The following is a 19182-nucleotide window of genomic DNA, read 5'->3' on the forward strand; positions in this document are numbered from 1 at the left end:
CCCATGTAAACTATATCTTCATGATCCGGCTTTGTGTACAGGGGCACTGTCATCCTGGAGAAAGTTTGGATCTTGGAGTTTGGAGTAAAGGGAAAATGTAATGCTACTGCATCCAACAACCTCCTATACAATTTTGTGCCATCTTCATAGGGTTGTAGTAGGGTTGAGGATCAGAATTCTGAGGTCTATATTTATTTAGTGGCCTTCTATAGTGACATTAGTGAAGGGTTGAACAATGCATTAACAATAATAAGCAAAAGTGACCTACACATGGCACCTGATAAGCATTTCAACACTAATCAGTCTGTGGTGGTAATACTTTCAGGCCACATACTCAATCACACAGCAAAAAGCATATATCAACACCCACAGCCAGTGAATTGTTTATCTAGTCACCAATCCTGAGCAATGCTTTAGCAAATGTGCACTGCCTCCATTTAATCTGATAAAACTACTCCTAGAAATTGCAGTTTATATGCAAATCATTCAACAGAAAGTGCATGAAAATAGTTGAAATTTTATTAATATAAATATATATAAATGACTTCTTTAAATTCCATTTCTATATTTTAAATCATAATAATAACAAAGCATGCTTCAAGCATACAGTCATCTTGTATGTCAAAAGTTCTCACTGAATCGTAAACTGCAAATATACGGAATAATAATATGCATGCTCCAGACTTTAAAACATTTGGTTCCCATTGATGAAACATCACAAAGTCATTCTGTAATGTGGATGTGCTTCAAACTGTCAATAAAAATAAACCAGGGGGCAAGATATCATCAGTGTCTGTGGATCGTCTCTTCATGTGCATCGAGCCACGATTAAATTGCGTATCACTGGCATCTGTGCAAACAGTTAAAGAGTTAAAGCCCTGGATGAGCGCAGGACATGTTTGACGTTAATGCCATACTGTATATTATCTTGCTTGGGGAATGTTGAATGTGAGTGCAGAGATCCAAGGAGTAGAATGTTTAAGAACTAATTATGTTAAGCATTGAGGCACAAGCCCTGGACATATTTTCTTACTTGTGTGGAAAAATATGGCTGGCTCCATTTATTTTTCTGCTCTGTTATTTCTGGAAGGAGCTCACTTCGGGTAAATAGTGCTGCTCCCTATTGTAAATCTGATGGGCGCAGGTCTTTGGAGTGAGGTTCTTTTGAGGAAAAATCTAGATGGTTTGGACATTTTTTCCACCCTAATGATAGAGTAGAGGAACAAGAGAGCTTTAATATACAGCCTGGAAATCAATGTTTGGGGTCATCACTCTCAAACCTGAGAATAAAGGGGCAACTGAGTGTCTTTTGGGTTTAACAGACAATTAAATGCAGATCTGTCTCACTGCTTTGCTTCACCTACTGTCAGGTCTTTTAACTTCATTGTGAAATTTACAAATTGTTTTCAGCTCAAATTTTATATTTTAACCACACACATTAAATCTCATCATTCAATCCAGAATAAGTTCCATTTCCTTTAATATAATCCCTATGTAATTATATTAATTAGCAAAAAATGGCGCAGAGGGAAAATGAAATAACGCAAGTTGAACTGTAAAAATATTATTTTATTTCGTAGAGGTTCATGCAGGATAGGCCTCGCTGGCGCCACACTCCCCTTTCATATCAAATGTTTGTCCAAGCCACACAAGAGCAGCAAGCTCCATGAGGACCTATCAAGTCTGTGGAGCTGTGTGCTATTTCAGCAGAGCTGAGAGTGGAGGAGAGCTGGAGAAAAGCCAGACTACACTGCTTTACTTGATTTAACAGCATTACGGGATGTCATGAATCTTCTTTGCAGCACAGCTCAAACACAAATTACAAATGAATCAGATATAATTTAGGTTAAGGCTAAATCTTTCGAAAAACATACATCAGCTGACAAAAAGATAAGTACACATGCTAACGGAAGAAAATGCACTTCAGCAATAAAGTGGTAGGAAAATGAGAGGATGCTTCTTTAAATCCAAACAAAAAACATATTAATAAAAGAGTTCTTGATTATTTGAGCCAGGGATGTATGCATGCGTATATCTAAACGCACTGATTTAAAAGCAATTGTGAGTTCCAATACAATATGTATACATATATACATTTATATTGATTTCTTTTATTATATCTTGCATAAAAGATTTTGTTCTCCTGTACTTTTCTTCATTGCTCCTTTGTTACTTTTCCCCTAATTAATTATTTTAAGCACAGCTTGGGCATTCAAAATTATCCTGAAAATCATCATCCAATTGAAAACTATCAAACATATTATTTCTATTTATAGTTCTTAAATGTAATGTATATGCATGTCATTGACAGTTAAGATTCTCTTTAAATAATAAGAACCTCCTAAAGTAAATAAAAGAAATGCAGCAAACAACTGAAAAAAAAAAAAAAAAAACCTTGTGGAAAACTATTCATCTAGCTTTGACAGATAATTTAGACACAATCACTACAGGGCTACAGGACTTCCCTGGCCTGCACTGAGTCTGATAATATTTCTTTATTTTGTGTTGCAGAACAGAATTCTGGCTTACCAGAGTGGTTTCACTGCAAGATCTGTTTTCAATGATACAAAACTAAATTCTATAAAAACCACCGCAGTCTATTTCTGACTGTATTCATAAAGTCTGATTTCTCTAATAGTTGTGCAACAAGCTTTATTTGACTAGCATTTTGGCTACATCCTGGTAGGCTATTTCGATCTCTTTATCTGCAGGGCAGGTGTTGGTGAATTCGTCTCGAACGTAGGCATTGTTCAGGTAGCGCCACACTCCTGTCATTTCAGTAGGAATGTCGTAGTTACGGTACTTCTTAGCAACAACCTATAAAGAGGCAATAGCAGGGGAAAGATTGTCAAACCTGAGTTGTACAAATCTTTTTACATTGTTTCATTGCTAATCCTGTCACGTCGCTAACAGGCACAATGTCGTCCTTATGTACATGTCTGTGAGCGGCTCACCTTGACTATGTGGAGTTTTGGCAGGAGGTTGCAGTCTGCCAAGGTGAGTTCATCGCCGTCCAGGAACTTGCGGTTAGAGCTTTTCTCTTCCTCCATGCTGTCTGCATCTATCTCATCAGGCAAGGCACTGTTCAGGTAGTCATCCAGCTTCTTTAGAGCCTTTGTCAGGTTTTTCTCCCACCCTGCCGCAATCCATATTACATGCTTAAATAATCTGATTTACATATTGTTTAGGTATTTGGTATTAATACAAACTTGTAGAACTTGCAGAAATGTTAATATGCATATCATTTTTTAAATATTGCTGCACTTTTGGCATGCTAGTGTCTATAATATACTACATCCATTGAGAAAATCAAGAGATCTGGTTTGACATGTCTACCTCCATTGGCTTCTGGCCTTGAGTTTTTGATGTAAGCTGAGAACTTTGCAAATATGTCAATCCCCGCTGTGTTGGATTCCCTGTGCTTGGCTGCCAGCTTGGGGTATCTGAGGCACATAAAGAACAGAAATATAGCATTTTTCACTTCCTTTAGGCAAATACCAACTCTGTGTTATTTAATAATATTTCTGACATATTTTAAAACATCAGCTATAAGCTCAGTATTACAGACAGAAGGCTTTATGTTTTACTTATGCACTAAAGAATATATACATTTGTATATATTGTATATCATTCAAAAGTCATGTTTATTTAATAGTCATCTTTCTTTGACAACTGAATTTATTATTAGATTTATTTATATATAATTCATAAATATTAATATTGTAGCACACCATTTCAATCTACAAAACATACTTACTTTGGTGGTGCTAATACTTCTTCTAAAAACTCCTCAATTTTGTTGATGTCTGTCTTGACCTCACCGTTGTACGTTAGAAACGGAGGATGTGTGCCTGGAGCTAGATTATGCAGGTCAGCTGGTTTCCTGAACAAAAAAAATCACATATAACGCAAACAAATGTTTTTGACACTGAAACATCAGGTTTGTTTATTTAAATCTATAACAAAAGTCTATTTTAAACACTCTAAACAAAATTTGTATGAGCTGTAAGAGAATGTTCACCTCTTCAGGTCCACAGTGGTGACATTGAAAACAACCCCTTTGAGCCAGAGGATCATGAAGAGGCGTTGAGAAAATGGGCAATTCCCAATGCTTTCCCCATCACTCCCAGCCTGCAGACCACACAACAGTGAGAAATGACTCTCATATGACACAACCTTAACTCCTTTATAAAGTGACCACAAACTTTACTGAACTCTGTCGCATGAGGAATTTTTTATGGTGAATGCTTTGCTGAAACCACAAATAGGCCACGAATATCAAAGATCAGCAGAGATTAATACAACATACAGTAGTTTGAGATGTCCCAGTTGTACACCTCTGCTTTTCAGCTGCTGAGCAAGAGAAACTGGAGGCAAAGATATAAAGTACAACAGCACCCTCTGTTGGAATTATCATATAGCTGATATTTATCCTATTCATACACAAACTATTAGTGTGAATTTGCTAAGTATATCATATCATAGTATATAAATATACACACACACACACACACACACACACACATATATTTATATACTATGATATGTATGTATATATATATATATATATATATATATATATACATATACGTATATATACATATATACGTATATGTATATATACAGTATCTCACACAAGTGAGTACACCCCTCACATTTTAGCAACCATTTAATACATTTTCTCAGGGGACAATACTATATAAATGAAACTTGGGTATATTTTAGAGTAGTCAGTGTGCACGTTGTATATCAGTACAGATTTACTGTCCTCTAAAAAGAACTCAACATACAGCTATTATTGTCAAAATAACTGCCAACAAAAGTGAGCACACCCTAAGTGATAACAGCTGTATGTCATCTAACCATGCAAAGCCACACGTCCTATTCATCATGTTCATGTTTTTGTCTACTTGACAGCACCATACACATTTGTATATCTTGTATTAGAGCAGTTAAAATTTGGTGCTTTGGGGGTAAATTCCTTCATATTGACGACTGGATGTTCAACATGGTACATCATGGCAAAGAATCACTGAGGATTTAATTATTAGAATTGTCGCTTTTCACAAAGATGGCTAGGCTATAAGAAGATCTGTAACACCCTGAAACTGAGTTACAGTACAGTGGCCAGGGGCATACAGAGGTTTTACAAGACGGTTTTCACTCAGAACAGGCCTCGCAAGGGCCCATCAAAGAAGCTGAGTCCTTGTGCTGTGCTCAGCATAAGTGGCGACCCACTGGTGAGAAGTACCAAGAAAATTGTCTTGCCTACAGTCAAGCAAGGTGGTGGTAGCATCATGGTCTGGGGCTGCATGAGTACTGCTGGTACTGGGGAGCTGCGGTTCATTGAGGGAAAACATGGATTCCAACATGTACTGTGACATTCTGAAGCAGAACACGATGCCCTCACTTCAGAAACTGGGCAGAACGGCAGTTTTCCAACACAATAACGACTCCAAACACACTGCCAAGATGACAACTGCCTTGCTGAGGAAGCTGAAGGTGAAAGTGATGAAGTGGTCAAGTATGTCTCCAGACCTGGACCCTATTGAGCACCTGAGAAGACTCATGTCTCTAACATCCAGCAGCTCTGTGATGTCATTATGGAGAAGTGGAAGAGGAACCCAGCCACAGCCTGTGCAGATCTGGTGAATTCCATGCCCAGGGGGATTAAGGCAGTGCTAAATAACTAGCTCACACAAAATATTGACACTTTGGACACAGTTTTGACATGTTCACTGTATGTTGAGTTATTTTTAAAGGACAATAAATCTGTACTGCTATAAAAGCTGCACATTGACTACAAATTTTTCATGTTTCATTTTATAGTATTTCCCTTAAGAACATATAATAAAATGGCTGCTGAAATTTGAGGGGTGTGACTTAAATATATGTGTGTGTGTGTGTGTGTGTGTGTGTGTGTGCGTTTGTCACTCTCGAGAACTGTCTAGAGAGATCCGGTGACTAAACATGGCTGATTGAGTAGCACTAAACTAGCTATGAAGCCTACCATGTGACCTTTGGACAACAGAAAGTATACAGTGCACTTCAGTTGCATGCTCTACTAGTCACAGTCAAAGAAGGCTTGTGTACAACAGATTTTAATAGATTATTGAAGGCAATTCTGTATGTATTCATGCATGTTTCTGGTCATTACAGAGTATCAAAAATATAAAAGGGAAAAAAACACTTTATCCTGAACTAAAAGGGTGGACATTCTCTGTTTTTCTGGAAACATTTTATGGGAACTTAATCTGGGGAATTTTGGAAATATTCTAAATTGGAAACTTACCAGGAATTAACGTGTAATTTAAAATCTGGTAAAATGTATATAAACTTATATAAACATTTTGTTTAGTCATAAGCTGATATGTATAAAAAACTACTACAGATTTTTTTTATTACATTTTGACTTTGATTTAATTGTTAATATAATTTTGTTGCGCACAGCACAAGGATGTTTTAAACATAAATGTATGTAATACTTATGTAATTTACATCGATACTCACCAAGCTGGACATTTTATAACATTATTTTGTGTGCAGGATTCAATGAATTCTCTGTTGTAAGCTAACCTGCAATTTTGTACATTCCCAGTTTATTACAATACATTTTTGTTAATTCCCATATATTCCTGTTAATTCCCATTGAAAGTTTCCAGTCTTGAAAATTCAGAACATATTGAATAGTCCTACAACTCGCTGTGAAACTAACAGCAGCTCTATCGAGAGGAACAGAAAGAGGTATGCAGCTTTGATAGGGGAGGGATTTCACTCTTTTAACATCATGGAGACTGTGTTGTACCTGGGAAACTGTACAGTTTGCAAAAGTTACGCCCCATTTCAATTTAAAACAATCGTTTGGGAGCATGAACATTCTACCGGAAAACAAAGGTGCGTGTGTGTGTGTGTGTGTGTGTGTGTGTGTGTGTGTATGTGTCTTGCAGACCATGTAAGCAAGTAAAAGACTGTTTCCTCTGCATCAGCACCTCATTAGTTGTTTGCTTAACCAGCTGCTCCTCTCTCTGAGGAGCTTGAGGCTGATACATCACAAGCCCTAAACCTGATGTATTCTTAATTGTGGGTATATTGGAGCTTAACAACAAATATATCTCACATGCATTTAAATGTATACAGCAATAGATACTATCTATAGTTAAAAATCTAAATGGACTCTTCATGCATTGAGGCTGTAATTCTAGAGCAACTATTGCATTACATAGCTGCAGGAACGGGATAACGTTGCAAAGATTTGTATTATGTAGACAGTGTGTATTTTACGATCGACCTTAATGTTTCCATGCCCCTTTTTCCTCTTACCTTGACAAACAATTCAAGATCAGGCTCCCGGCCCCCTCCTTTTGATGTTAGGTCGGTCATTGTACAGTTTATCTGAGTTCAGTCCAAAACAGAAAAATCCTTAAACTTACATCTTCCCAATTTATCCAAGCAGTCTTAGCGGTGCTGCTACTATTCTACACTAAACTTCTCTACCCTTCACCAAGTGATCAGCTTCTCTCTTACACAAACAGAAATGCAGAGAAGAGAGCGAAGGTGAAAAAAAAACCAAAAGGTGTGCAGCTTTTCCAGGGGAGGAGCTCTGGCCCTGATTCTCTCACCCAATGTCATGCACCTGCGTCTAACAGCAGCTGGGAGAAAACAGCACCTCTGGAGCCCATCCTGAGAGACCAACATCATGCTTTCTAAAAGGCTTCTGGAAACTTTAGACATCTCTTAAATAGATGACAACTTACAAAAGGCTTAATAGAAAATAAAGACTACTTAAAGGACACAGCACTGTATTACCAAAGAATGTATCCTGACAATGTTTCTTGGAGTTTTAGAAATGTTGGAGGATTACCTGTTATGTAGAACTAAACATTGTCATGGCCCAGAAACCAAGAGTAGAGGAATTGGCTTCATCAATATTTTATACAACTGGACACATGCAGCACTCTGAAGTGCAACGATAGGTTATATTTGATCAGCCCTGGAAGCCCAGGGGAACAGGATTCCTGTATAAATATTTGATGATTCGCATTTGGTTTTAGCACCAGACTTTTTTCAGGGCTTTATGAGAAGTTCTGAATTGGGTAGTCAGTGTAAATGGTTACAAGTATATTCATAACCTAGCAATACTTTTGCAATACGTGTGAATTTTAATTTACTATCATATATAATTTCTACTCGATTTCTACTACTACACTGTTTTGAATGACGACACGCTCTGTATAAATGGTATATCAAGTTACTGATGTTGCTCTTCGATCTGTAACCTACAAATGTTACACCTGTGTCTGCAACTCCCACGATCCTCATCCAGCAACTTCATCACATGATCTATAGGCAATTTCCCATTCCTGCTCACATTCACCTTTTTACTAGTAAACTAGCAGTACTAATAGAAATGACCAGTTTGCCATAACATTATTTCTTTTAAATACCTGGACTCTCATTGCTACTGCAAAGGATCACTCCAGCTTTGTGTCCTGATCATTTAAATGCATACTGTAATGTTTCTGAGCATTATTGCAGACTTTATATAGTAGATAAAATGATACTGCACTTAATTATTCTTTCTGTTTGAGGATTAAATTGCACAATTATACTCAAACCATTTCCAATTCTGTCATGGTTTAACCATCCAAATACTTTCCTTTCCCTTTTTTTTTTTTTTTTTTTTTTTTTTTTACGTTTGTGGACCAATGGGTTCTTCTTCAAAATGCTGCCAAAAACATGTCTTTGTATACAATTTCCCTTCACTGGAAATAAGAGGTTCAATAATTTTTAAGCATGACAATGTAAATGACCCCTGTGCACAAGTTTAGTCCATGAGTTTGGTTTCATGATTTGCTAAGGTTGGAGAGCATGAACTTGAAAGGCCTTCACAGAGCCCTGCCCTAAACCCCAGCTAGATCCCTTCAGATGAACTGGTTTGTTGAATTCTTGACTTCTAGACTTCTTGCTCAACATATACAAAAATATTTTGTATTACACAAAAATTTCATTGTAACCAGTAGATGGGCAGATTAGATTTGGATTTGATCCAAACAGGATCAAGGTCATAGCAAGATCAAAGGTCTTAACTAGTTTACTTTTAATCTTTTCATCTGCATTTGAAGTATATTGTCCGTGCATTACAGGCATAGAAGTTGGTAACAAGAAAAACGACTTGTTGGCGGAAGAGGATTCTCTATCAACGCTTCTACTTGTTTGCTTTCTGAATAAATTCAGTTATTGTACACGTAGTGCTGCCCTCTAGTGTACAACCCATGCCATATGTACAACTTCATGTATTTATGAAAGCAAATTCCTATATACAACCCTGCTCGCAAATACATGGTTGCTGACGTATAAAACAGCCATAATCCATTCTTGTTTTACATGCACCCCTTTAAAATCACAATGTTGACTGAGTTAGAAGCCTAGGAGAATATTCAAGCTGCCAGGGAGGGAAAATACCATGGTATTGCCTCATCATATATTCATCATTAGACCAAAATGACACCCACTGTAGAAGTGTATTTTGAATGCAATAACTGCTTTTGCTCTCTCCCACCCACAATACACCCAGTTTATGACCACAAAAATGCTGGTTAGCTAGTAAAAAACACATTATAATTATATCTATTAAAAAACATTTTTATTATCTGTGATCTGACTTTATTTTAGTAACTACAATATAAGTGGACTGTGGTGACTGTTTCATGGATTAAATAACTCATCTCAGTGGCCTTGAAACAAAACAAAATAACAGACACTGCTTCACAAACAGATGATATGTATGTAAATCTAGAACAAAAGCGTTTTATCTCAAAAAGAATGATACTGACTCATGCTGCTGTGATTATTGTTTCGTTGCTCAGGTCTTTTTGCAGATACAGCACTACTGACATAGTCCGCCTGAACTTATTGATTAATTCATAGTAGTTACTGAATAATATAAATTACAATCAATAACTAAGATTTTCAGAACAATTGAAAATGTTAAACAGGCTTTATAAGCTGGATCAGTAAAAAAATGTGTTTAAATGAAAAGAAATGTTTGTGTTGCGCTGCAAATAATTCACTAATGTGCCTTGGTGAACTTGAGAAAGCAACCTTTAAACTTCTTTTTAAATGAGATATGCCTGCATGACTGAAACCGTGGCCATATCAGTAGTAGCAGTCAGCAAAAGATTTTAGATAGTAAAGCAGGGCCATGCACATTTCTAAATGGATAACTAAGAAAAACAGCAATTTATGCAATCATACTATATACAGTGGGGCAAAAAAGTATTTAGTCAGCCACCAATTGTGCAAGTTCTCCCACTTATAAAGATGAGAGAGGCCTGTAATTTTCATCATAGGTACACTTCAACTATGAGAGTCAAAATGAGAAACAAAATCCAGACAATCAAATTGTCTGATTTTTAGAGAATTTATTTGCAAATTATGGTGGAAAATAAGTATTTGGTCAATAACAAAAGTTCATCTCAATACTTTGTTATATACCCTTTGTTGGCAATGACAGAGATCAAACGTTTTCTGAAAGTCTCCACAAGGTTTTTACACACTGTTGCTGGTAGATTGGCCCATTCCTCCATGCAGATCTCCTTTAGAGCAGTGATGTTTTGGGGCTGTCGCTGGGCAACACAGATTTTCAACTTCCTCCAAAGATTTTCTATGGGGTTGAGACCTGGAGACTGGAGGCTGTATTAATGGCACCTGTTTGAACTCGTTATCAGTATAAAAGACACCTGTCCACAACCTCAAACAGTCAGACTCCAAACTCCACTATGGCCAAGACCAAAGAGCTGTCAAAGGACACCAGAAACAAAATTGTAGACCTGCACTAGGCTGGGAAGACTGAATCTGCAATAGGTAAGCAGCTTGGTGTGAAGAAATCAACTGTGGGAGCAATTATTAGAAAATGGAAGACATACAAGACCACTGATATCTCCCTCGATCTGGGGCTCTACGCAAGATCTCACCCCGTGGGGTCAAAAGGATCAAAAGAACAGAGAGCAAAAATCCCAGAACCACACGGGGGGACCTAGTAAATGACCTGCAGAGAGCTGGGACCAAAGTACCAAAGGCTACCATCAGTAACACACTACAGCGCCAGGCACTCAAATCCTGCAGTGCCAGACGTGTCCCCCTGCTTAAGCCAGTACATTTAGTTTGCTAGAGAGCATTTGGATGATCCAAATTCTGACCATATGGTCAGATGAAACCAAAATAGAACTTTTTGGTAAAAACTCAACTTGTCGTGTTTGGAGGAAAAAGAATGCTGAGTTGCATCCAAAGAACACTATACCTACTGTGAAGCATGGGGGTGGAAACATCAGGCTTTGGGGCTGTTTTTTTGCAAAGGGACCAGGACAACTGATCCGTGTGAAGGAAAGAATGAATGGGCCCATGTATCCTAAGATTTTGAGTGAAAACCTCCTTCCATCAGCAAGGGCATTAAAAATGAAACGTGGCTGGGTCTTTCAGCATGACAATGATCCCAAACACACCGCCCGGGAAAAGAAGGAGTGGCTTCGTAAGAAATATTTCAACGTCCTAGAGTGGCCTAGCCAGTCTCCAGATCTCAACCCCATAGAAAATCTTTGGAGGAAGTTGAAAATCCATGTTGCCCAGCGACAGCCCCAAAACATCATTGCTCTAAAGGAGATCTGCATGGAGGAATGGGCCAAACTACCAGCAACAGTGTATAAAAACCTTGTGGAAACTTACAGAAAACGTTGGATCTCTGTCATTGCCAACAAAGGGTATATAACAAAGTATTGAGATGAACTTTTGTTATTGACCAAATACTTATTTTCCACCTTAATTTGCAAATAAATTCTTTAAAAATCAGACAATGTGATTTTCTAGATTTTTTTCTCATTTTGTCTCTCATAGTTGAAGTGTACCTATGATGAAAATTACAGGCCTCTCTCATCTTTATAAGTGGGAGAACTTGCACAATTGGTGGCTGACTAAATACTTTTTTGCCCCACTGTATATGCAGTGGGTAAATAAATAACTCACAGGTACTTTTAATATGTGTGATATGAAACAACACCAACTTCACTATCATTAGGTTTTACACCATGCTATATAAACATTGTAATGGAATGAATATACACCGTCCATAAAGCCAGGATTTCATTTCAAGCCAGTGAAATGGAAATTAATATCCAGAAAAAATAGCAAAACTGAATATACTTTTTCAGGATTATGAAAAAAAACTCAATAGCCAATAATAATAAAATATTGAGGGCACCTATCAATCTGTTATTTTGTAACAGGGCAACAACAACAACAAAAAAATCACACTGGGATAAAAAACTCCAATGGCAGCTTTTCTTTTATTACTGTGATCTATAATGAAGTGCTGTGGTAATGTCCCGTGGTTGTTAACACTGCCACTGCTGGTTGTGTTTAAATGTAAAATAATAATAATAATAATAATAATATACTATCTATCTATCTATCTATCTATCTATCTATCTATCTATCTATCTATCTATCTATCTATCTATCTATCTATCTATCTATCTATCTATATATCTATCTATTATAAATGCTATTATAAATCCGACTCTGTGGAAATTTTAAATGGTACAAATTCTAGTATAACTTTATCTATAACGTTTTAAACACCACCACTCAATCACTGTTGCTCAATCAGCAATGTGACCCCTATGTGCACTGAGATTATAGTGCCCCTTCTATCAAAAAGTAAAGAGAACACATGGGCCCTTACATTTGCACACGCAGTTTCAGCCTTGTTTCCATGACTGTACAGTTCCTTGGTGAATGATTAAACACCCCTGTTATGTCCTATGACCACAGTCCAGATATAGAAACAGATGTGTGATTTTGACCAATATTTGGCACAAAGGATAAAAACTATCTATAGTTTAAACACACACTGGTACACTGCAGCATAGTGAGGTGTTTTGAGCACAAATCAGTAGATGGGAACCCACACTTGGGAACAAAGTGACTTCAGGAAAGCAGAAGTTAATGATTAAGATGGCAGACAGATTGACTGGGATTCTTCTTTCCATTGTGCTCTGGATGAGTTTTAGCTAAATGCTTCTCCAAATACTGATTAACTAGCACTTGAAGTATCAGTTAAGACAATTTCTTGGACCTTCATTCCATAACATATTTGAGTTGCACTTCCGGGGATAGATCATGCTGCTTTATTAACTCTTTGAAATTGTAAAAGAGTTGTGCGGTTAAAAAAAATGGTTCAAGTCCAAGTGATGATTATTACAGTCATGCAACCACACCTTCACAACCTTTAGTCAGGTCTTTATGAGTGACAACACCCCTTTATTTCTGAACATCAAGAAGAAGAAAAAGAAAAAGGAGAACACTTTTATGGCTTTTCTTTAATGTATGATTGATTTCTACTTGTGTTCCAATAGTCTGTCATTCTGGTTTTGGTTTCCTAGTTAAATGTAATATCTTATAGATCATTAGAATCAAATCAAAATCACTGATCTCTAAGCTCTTGGGCAAAAATTTACAGGAGTGCAACAAACACATTCCTGAGACCTCCTGTGAAATCATTTACTTTACTTTTGCTGGGTTGAACTGTTTAAAGGAAAGGCTAGAAACAGGGAAATTCACTTCTACCTAGTCTTCTTGTTTTTACATTGGACCTTTTACATTTTTTTAAGGTTCTGACATGGAGGAGTTGGTGTTGGATCTATGATGATCTCAAATGTTGAGCTATTTTATGAGTTGCTCAGTAGAAGTCAACTGACTGTATAAGACTGTAGAAAGAACATTACTTCTAATCACACACACCCCGGTGTTCATGGTAGTTATCTCTCTCCAGTGTTTTGTATTGTTTCAAAATTTAGAATTACACCCTTCATATAAAACAAATGAGGATGGTTCCCCTATCTAAGTAGGGTTCCTCTCAACGTTTGGAGGTCTGAATTGCAAAAGTTTTATATTAATGATCTATTCTTATCTAATATCTTTTCCTACTCCTTTTCCCTCATCAGTATAGAAAGTTATTACATGTATAATGCCTGGGTCTCACCTTGACAAAAAGTGCAACTTCAGGCTGACTGGGATCTCCAACTTTCTCCTCTACACTGTTATTTTGAACTGGTTTGAGGCTGTAGTCCAACACATCTCCTTCTGGTTCTGCAGCTCTGCCCTTGGGCATGGAGAAAGCCATCATCATGCCATCCTCGGCGTTGTCTTCGTGAAGCTGCTCCTCATCATCACACGGCTCTCCAAAGCCCTCAGAGGACAAGGCGGACGAGCGCCTGGACGAACCTTCTTCTCCATTCTCTTCTGGTGGAACCTCATACAAACATACACTGTTCTGGGTTTCACTCATGATTTCCTCTGCCTCCTCTGTCGTTTCATGAGTATTCATATAGTCCGGAGTTGGATTTCTGCCAGACTTAACCTGGATATCAACCACGCTGTAGATCGCCTCGGTCACTTTCGCGGCGTCGGGAAACGCGCTTCTGTTCTCATATACCGGCTCCTCTTGGGCAGAGACAACCGGCTCGTCAAACGGCTTCTCGTATAAGTTCTCCTCCTTTATTTTCTCATATATGTTCCCATCTGCCATGTTTACAAACTTAAGACTGAAGCGCCAGAGACGCGCACCTGCTTCTCCTGCTGCTGCTGCTGAAGGTACAGGACAGGAGAGCAGACCAGCGCATGAGCATTTATCAGCCCCGAACTTTGCTCTATGGACATGTCATTTAAAAAGGCTGAACTACAAACACTTGCCTCCTCCTTTAACTCGTGCACTTCGTAGGTTGTAGAACTCGTCCAGTCTGACGCTATGTAGTGCGCCTAAAGAGGGGACTATAAAACCTTATAGGATTGAATTTAATTAAGCAAACAAGAGCAACTCAAATGAACCTGCTGCTTGTGTTTTATAGGATGCTGAAGCTATTTATGGGGCTTTCTGTTAGTGTGTCTAACTGAAATTTCGAGAAACTTCGAAAAGGGTTTTTAAAACGCGTAAGTGGTAAACAAGCACTTTATTTTACATAAAAACAACAACTTTGAATGGAAATCCTGGGGAACATCCTAAGATCCTTCATAAATTCAAAGTCACAAAATTTTGTGGATTGGGCAAAACTCTATAACTATTATAATTTTTTTATATAGTTTTTTAAATTGCATTCTGTTATTTATTTAGTTATACCACCCTCTCTATTTCACATAGCAGATGTTCACATACAGTATAGTCCACTGCACTGCAAATGACATTCAGCTAATTCCCTTCTACCCCTTACAGACACTCTTACTTCTGCTCGAATCTCAGCATGACTGGCAAATATCTCATTGTGGATAGCAGTCTGTAAAGTAAGGCCCAATCCCAGCAATATGCCAATCCCAGCTCATGCTGATTTTTCTTTCACAGCAGTCAGGTGAATTTGTCTGTTTCTATCCATTCAGGCCACGCTGGGGCCAGGGGCGTGTCTAAAGGGGGCATGGGGTGGCACCGCCCCCCAAATAAATATGCTGTGCCCCCTCCCCCCAATGACGCAGGCTGATCAGAGTATAACATCTGCAGGAGCAATTCAGGTGCATTTCAAATCTCACATGCTGACGTCATATGCTAATCGCTTGAAGTAGAACACACATACTCACTGTCTGGTTCAATGGCAATTATTTCCCCCTATACTGCATTTACGAGAGCATTGGCCCATCATGCTGTCAATTTCACAGCTCAAACAGGAGAAACACGCTTTCGCAGGCTGCAGATTACGTTTTTGTTCATTGTAAGTATTAAATTAAATATTATATTACATATCTGTACTTTCTCTCGTACATTTTACATTTTTACATATCTCGTACATTTTCAAACAAGGCTCATTACTTTAGTTTTAATCTATTTGGTGAAATGTCAATATTTTGTCTTTTCATTGCGCCGTTTTCAATCTACCACTGGTGTATAATTTCCTGGCTCTCACACAACACAGATGTAGGTTAGTTTACAAAGATAACAAAGAGTGAGTAAGAAGGCAACAAGAAGTATGGGGTAATTGTGGATGAAACAGAGTCAGTGATGTCAACATGACTGAGGAAAAAGACATTCCTGATCACCTGATCATCATCATCTTTTCTCTGTTTGTGTTCTATATGATAGATGTTCAGCCTGGATGCATTCATTAGGTAACAAAATTTCAAATTCGTTTTATATTAATATATTAATTAGGGACGTTCATTAACCCGGTAATAACGTGTTAATGCAAGTTCATTTTAATGGCACAAATTTTATTTACGTGCAATTAATGTAACGTGCATTTCTATTTGACCATTTCTATTACAAATATAAATAGATAAATAAATATAAAAGAGGCGAAATTAAAACCATCAGCACAACACACGTTTATTCACAATGTCCTTTTTTTATTTTTTATTAGTTTATATATATATATATATATATATATATATATATATATATATATATATATATATATATATATATATAATTTTGCCATGATGCGCATATTCAGCAGCCCTCTGGGGTCGACAAATGCACCAGCATGTTTTGTGGCATTTTTCCCTCTAATGAATTTCAATTACTGACTTTTTTGATCGTTCAGATGAGACCAATATATTATAATTTGTAAAGGGTCTACTTTTACTTGTATACACTGATAATAACAACAAAACTGTAAAATAAAGCAAACAGACATAGCGCTCTCTGTCATCTCTCGTCACGAACACAAACAAAACGACCAGAATGTCAGTGAATACTTGCCACAGACATTATAAATACCACTGTCTCTAAACCATACAACATTGCAGGTCTCACCACAGTACTATAAATTTTGCCTTTCACTCTTGCAGGCCCCCTTCTATTACAAATCACTCCTGCCACATTTCTCCATCCACTCCATCCTGTCTGCACCCTTTTCTTCACTTCTCTAACACACTATCAATTACTTTGCACTGTTGGCCCCAGGTACCTGAACTCTTCTATTCTGATGCTTGAAAATTTAAAATGTAGAATAGTATACACCTATTTGTACAGGTGTGAATATACACTTGTTTTTGCGTAGTTATCTTTATTTTTGTTTGCAATGTCTAAGAACAGCTTCAGATTTAAATAATTTTGTCTTTAATTAGATGGAAATATGGCTATTAAATATACTACTCGTGTAATATTGATAATAAAGTCAGAGGTTTGATTATTTTTAAACAGAATTTTGTGGAACAAAATGAAAAAGGTTAGGCACAGCAGCAATACATTCAAGGTTTCTTCAAGAAGAAACCATGTCAAATATGGGTAAATGCAGCACAGTGCAGTGCAGAACAATTATTGTCTCAAAAAAAGGGGTAAATACAAGCATAAATACCCTACCCTACCGACGGAGGTCTGGAGCAGAGCGACGCCCACCACGGAGGTCAGGAGTGGAGTGACGCCCCTGAAGGGCTGGAATGGAGCTATGTCCACCACAGTGACCTGGAACAGAGCGACGCCCTTGGCGAAGACCGGAGGCTGAGCGACCTCCTTGGCGAAGACCGGAGGCTGAGCGACCTCCTTGGCAAAGACCGGAGACTGAGTGACCTCCTCAGCAGAGACCCTAGGCTGAGCGACATCCAAGACAAAGTTCGGAGGCCGAGCGAATGCCCACGGCGGAGTACAGTGGCAGAGCGATGTCCTCAGCAGGGATCGGAGGCCGAGCGACGCCCTTGCTGGAGATCGGGAGCAGAACGATGCCCTCGGTGGAGTCCAGAGTCCAAGCGATGCCCTCTGCAGGTTTGTAGACTGAGCGATGTCCTCGGCGGAGTTACAGGCTGGACGACCCCCTGGGCGAAGATCGGAGGCAGAGAGAAGCCCTCGGCGGAGAAAAGCCCTCGGTGGAGATCAGGGGCAAGCAACGTTCTTGGCAGAGATCAGAGGCCGAGCGACGCCCACGGCGGAGTCCGGAGGCCGAGCGACGCACACGGCGGGATCCAGAGACCGTGCAACGCCCACAGCGGAGCTCAGAGGCCGTGCAATGCCCACGGCGGAGTTCAGAGATCGTGCAACGGCAGGAGACGTCGCCTTTGGAGGGACTTGGAGGCAAGACGGGCCATCTGTAGAGGTTTGGTTATGACGCCCTGTTCGTGTCGCACTCCGGCGGCAATACGCATTCCTTTTGGCGGCCAGGTGTCGGCACAACGTCCTTTTGGCGGCCGGGCAGTGGCACAACGTCTTTTTGGCGGCCGGGACACTGAAGCGGAGCGCTCTGAGGAACTCTGGAGCGGAGCAGCACCCTTGGCGGAACCCTGAAGTGGAGCGGCGCCCTCGGTGGAACCCTGAAGCGGAGAGGTGCCCTCTGCGGAACACAGGAGCGGAGCGGCAACCTTGGCGGAACCCTGAAGTGGAGCGGCGAGGTCCACAATGTCCGAACCGGAGTCCGAAGCGCGGAGGAGATATAGAACAGGATTTTATAAAGGTGCGTGGCTAACGAGTCCCAGGTGTTTGAGATCAAGGCCGGGAAGGGCCGATATAGCGGCAGCATGACAGCTGCCAAAGGGGGCATGGCAGGGGAATTCCTGACACTACATGAACTAGTGCCCAGTCAGCCCCATTCCCCATTGGCAGCACCCATATGCACTGCATATTCTGCATACCCCAATTTTGCACCTCTAGGTCTGACTCAGAAAGACATTCAGGCTCTGCGACATATCCAGAATAAAGTCACATGAAATGTTTCTTTTACTGCTACGTTCTCTTCCCTTGCTTCCGCTAGCTGATACTTGCCCACAAAGCAAAAAATGGACCAACACACCCCTACCTCACAGCACTTAATTCACCCTGCACTGCACAACTCTCCCTTTGATCTTCCCACCATCCCTTAGGGTACAAGCAAGACAAGCTTCCAGACTCTTCTTTATTCTGGCACCTAGGTGGTGGAACAAACTTCCACTTGAAAAAATTCCACACATCTCTCTTCCAGCATTACACCCAACACGGTTTCAGACTGTGTGTATTCTTAGTCTTTGTCCTAATGACCCAGCATTAGTCAAAGCAAATGTCATTTTATCTTAATGATTATCTTTCAAGTTAATGGTGACCCCCACCATATATATGATACCACATGAAATAATTTATTTCTGGCAGGTCCACTGCAAGTGCTCAGTACCAAACATTTGACTTCAAACTAATCAAGTCAGACAAATGCTGTTTAACTTAACACAAAAAAGAACACTATTAAA

At 39.1% G+C, this 19182-nt stretch overlaps 1 protein-coding gene across 2 annotated transcripts; it reads right to left on the reverse strand.

The window, feature by feature from the left end:
• Positions 1-1548: 1548 nt before the first annotated feature.
• Positions 1549-14681, reverse strand: clic5b (chloride intracellular channel 5b). 2 transcript variants are annotated; one of them, XM_046836768.1, is made up of 6 exons: positions 14036-14681; positions 4022-4131; positions 3758-3883; positions 3337-3443; positions 2955-3136; positions 1549-2817 (listed from the first exon to the last, which is right to left on the reverse strand). In XM_046836768.1, the coding sequence occupies exons 1-6, from the start codon at positions 14579-14581 to the stop codon at positions 2653-2655; spliced, it is 1236 nt and encodes a 411-aa protein (XP_046692724.1). In that variant the 5' UTR covers positions 14582-14681; the 3' UTR covers positions 1549-2652. The 2 variants fall into 2 exon arrangements, with proteins under 2 accessions (XP_046692724.1, XP_046692725.1); XM_046836769.1 differs by lacking the exon at positions 14036-14681 and adding an exon at positions 7321-7554.
• Positions 14682-19182: the final 4501 nt, after the last annotated feature.

This window comes from Silurus meridionalis, chromosome 23, assembly GCF_014805685.1.
Source record: "Silurus meridionalis isolate SWU-2019-XX chromosome 23, ASM1480568v1, whole genome shotgun sequence".
Lineage (NCBI taxonomy): Eukaryota > Metazoa > Chordata > Actinopteri > Siluriformes > Siluridae > Silurus > Silurus meridionalis.

What these genes read in the sequence shown, in the direction of transcription:
- clic5b (XM_046836768.1), bottom strand. Translation starts at nt 14,581, where the DNA reads ATGGCAGATGGGAACATATATGAGAAAATAAAGGAGGAGAACTTATAC. An exon ending in AAGGCCAGAAGCCAATGGAG is followed by an intron (nt 3,137 to 3,336) that starts GTAGACATGTCA and finishes GGATTGCGGCAG; the next exon opens with GGTGGGAGAAAAACCTGACA. An exon ending in CAAAACTCCACATAGTCAAG is followed by an intron (nt 2,818 to 2,954) that starts GTGAGCCGCTCA and finishes GCCTCTTTATAG; the next exon opens with GTTGTTGCTAAGAAGTACCG.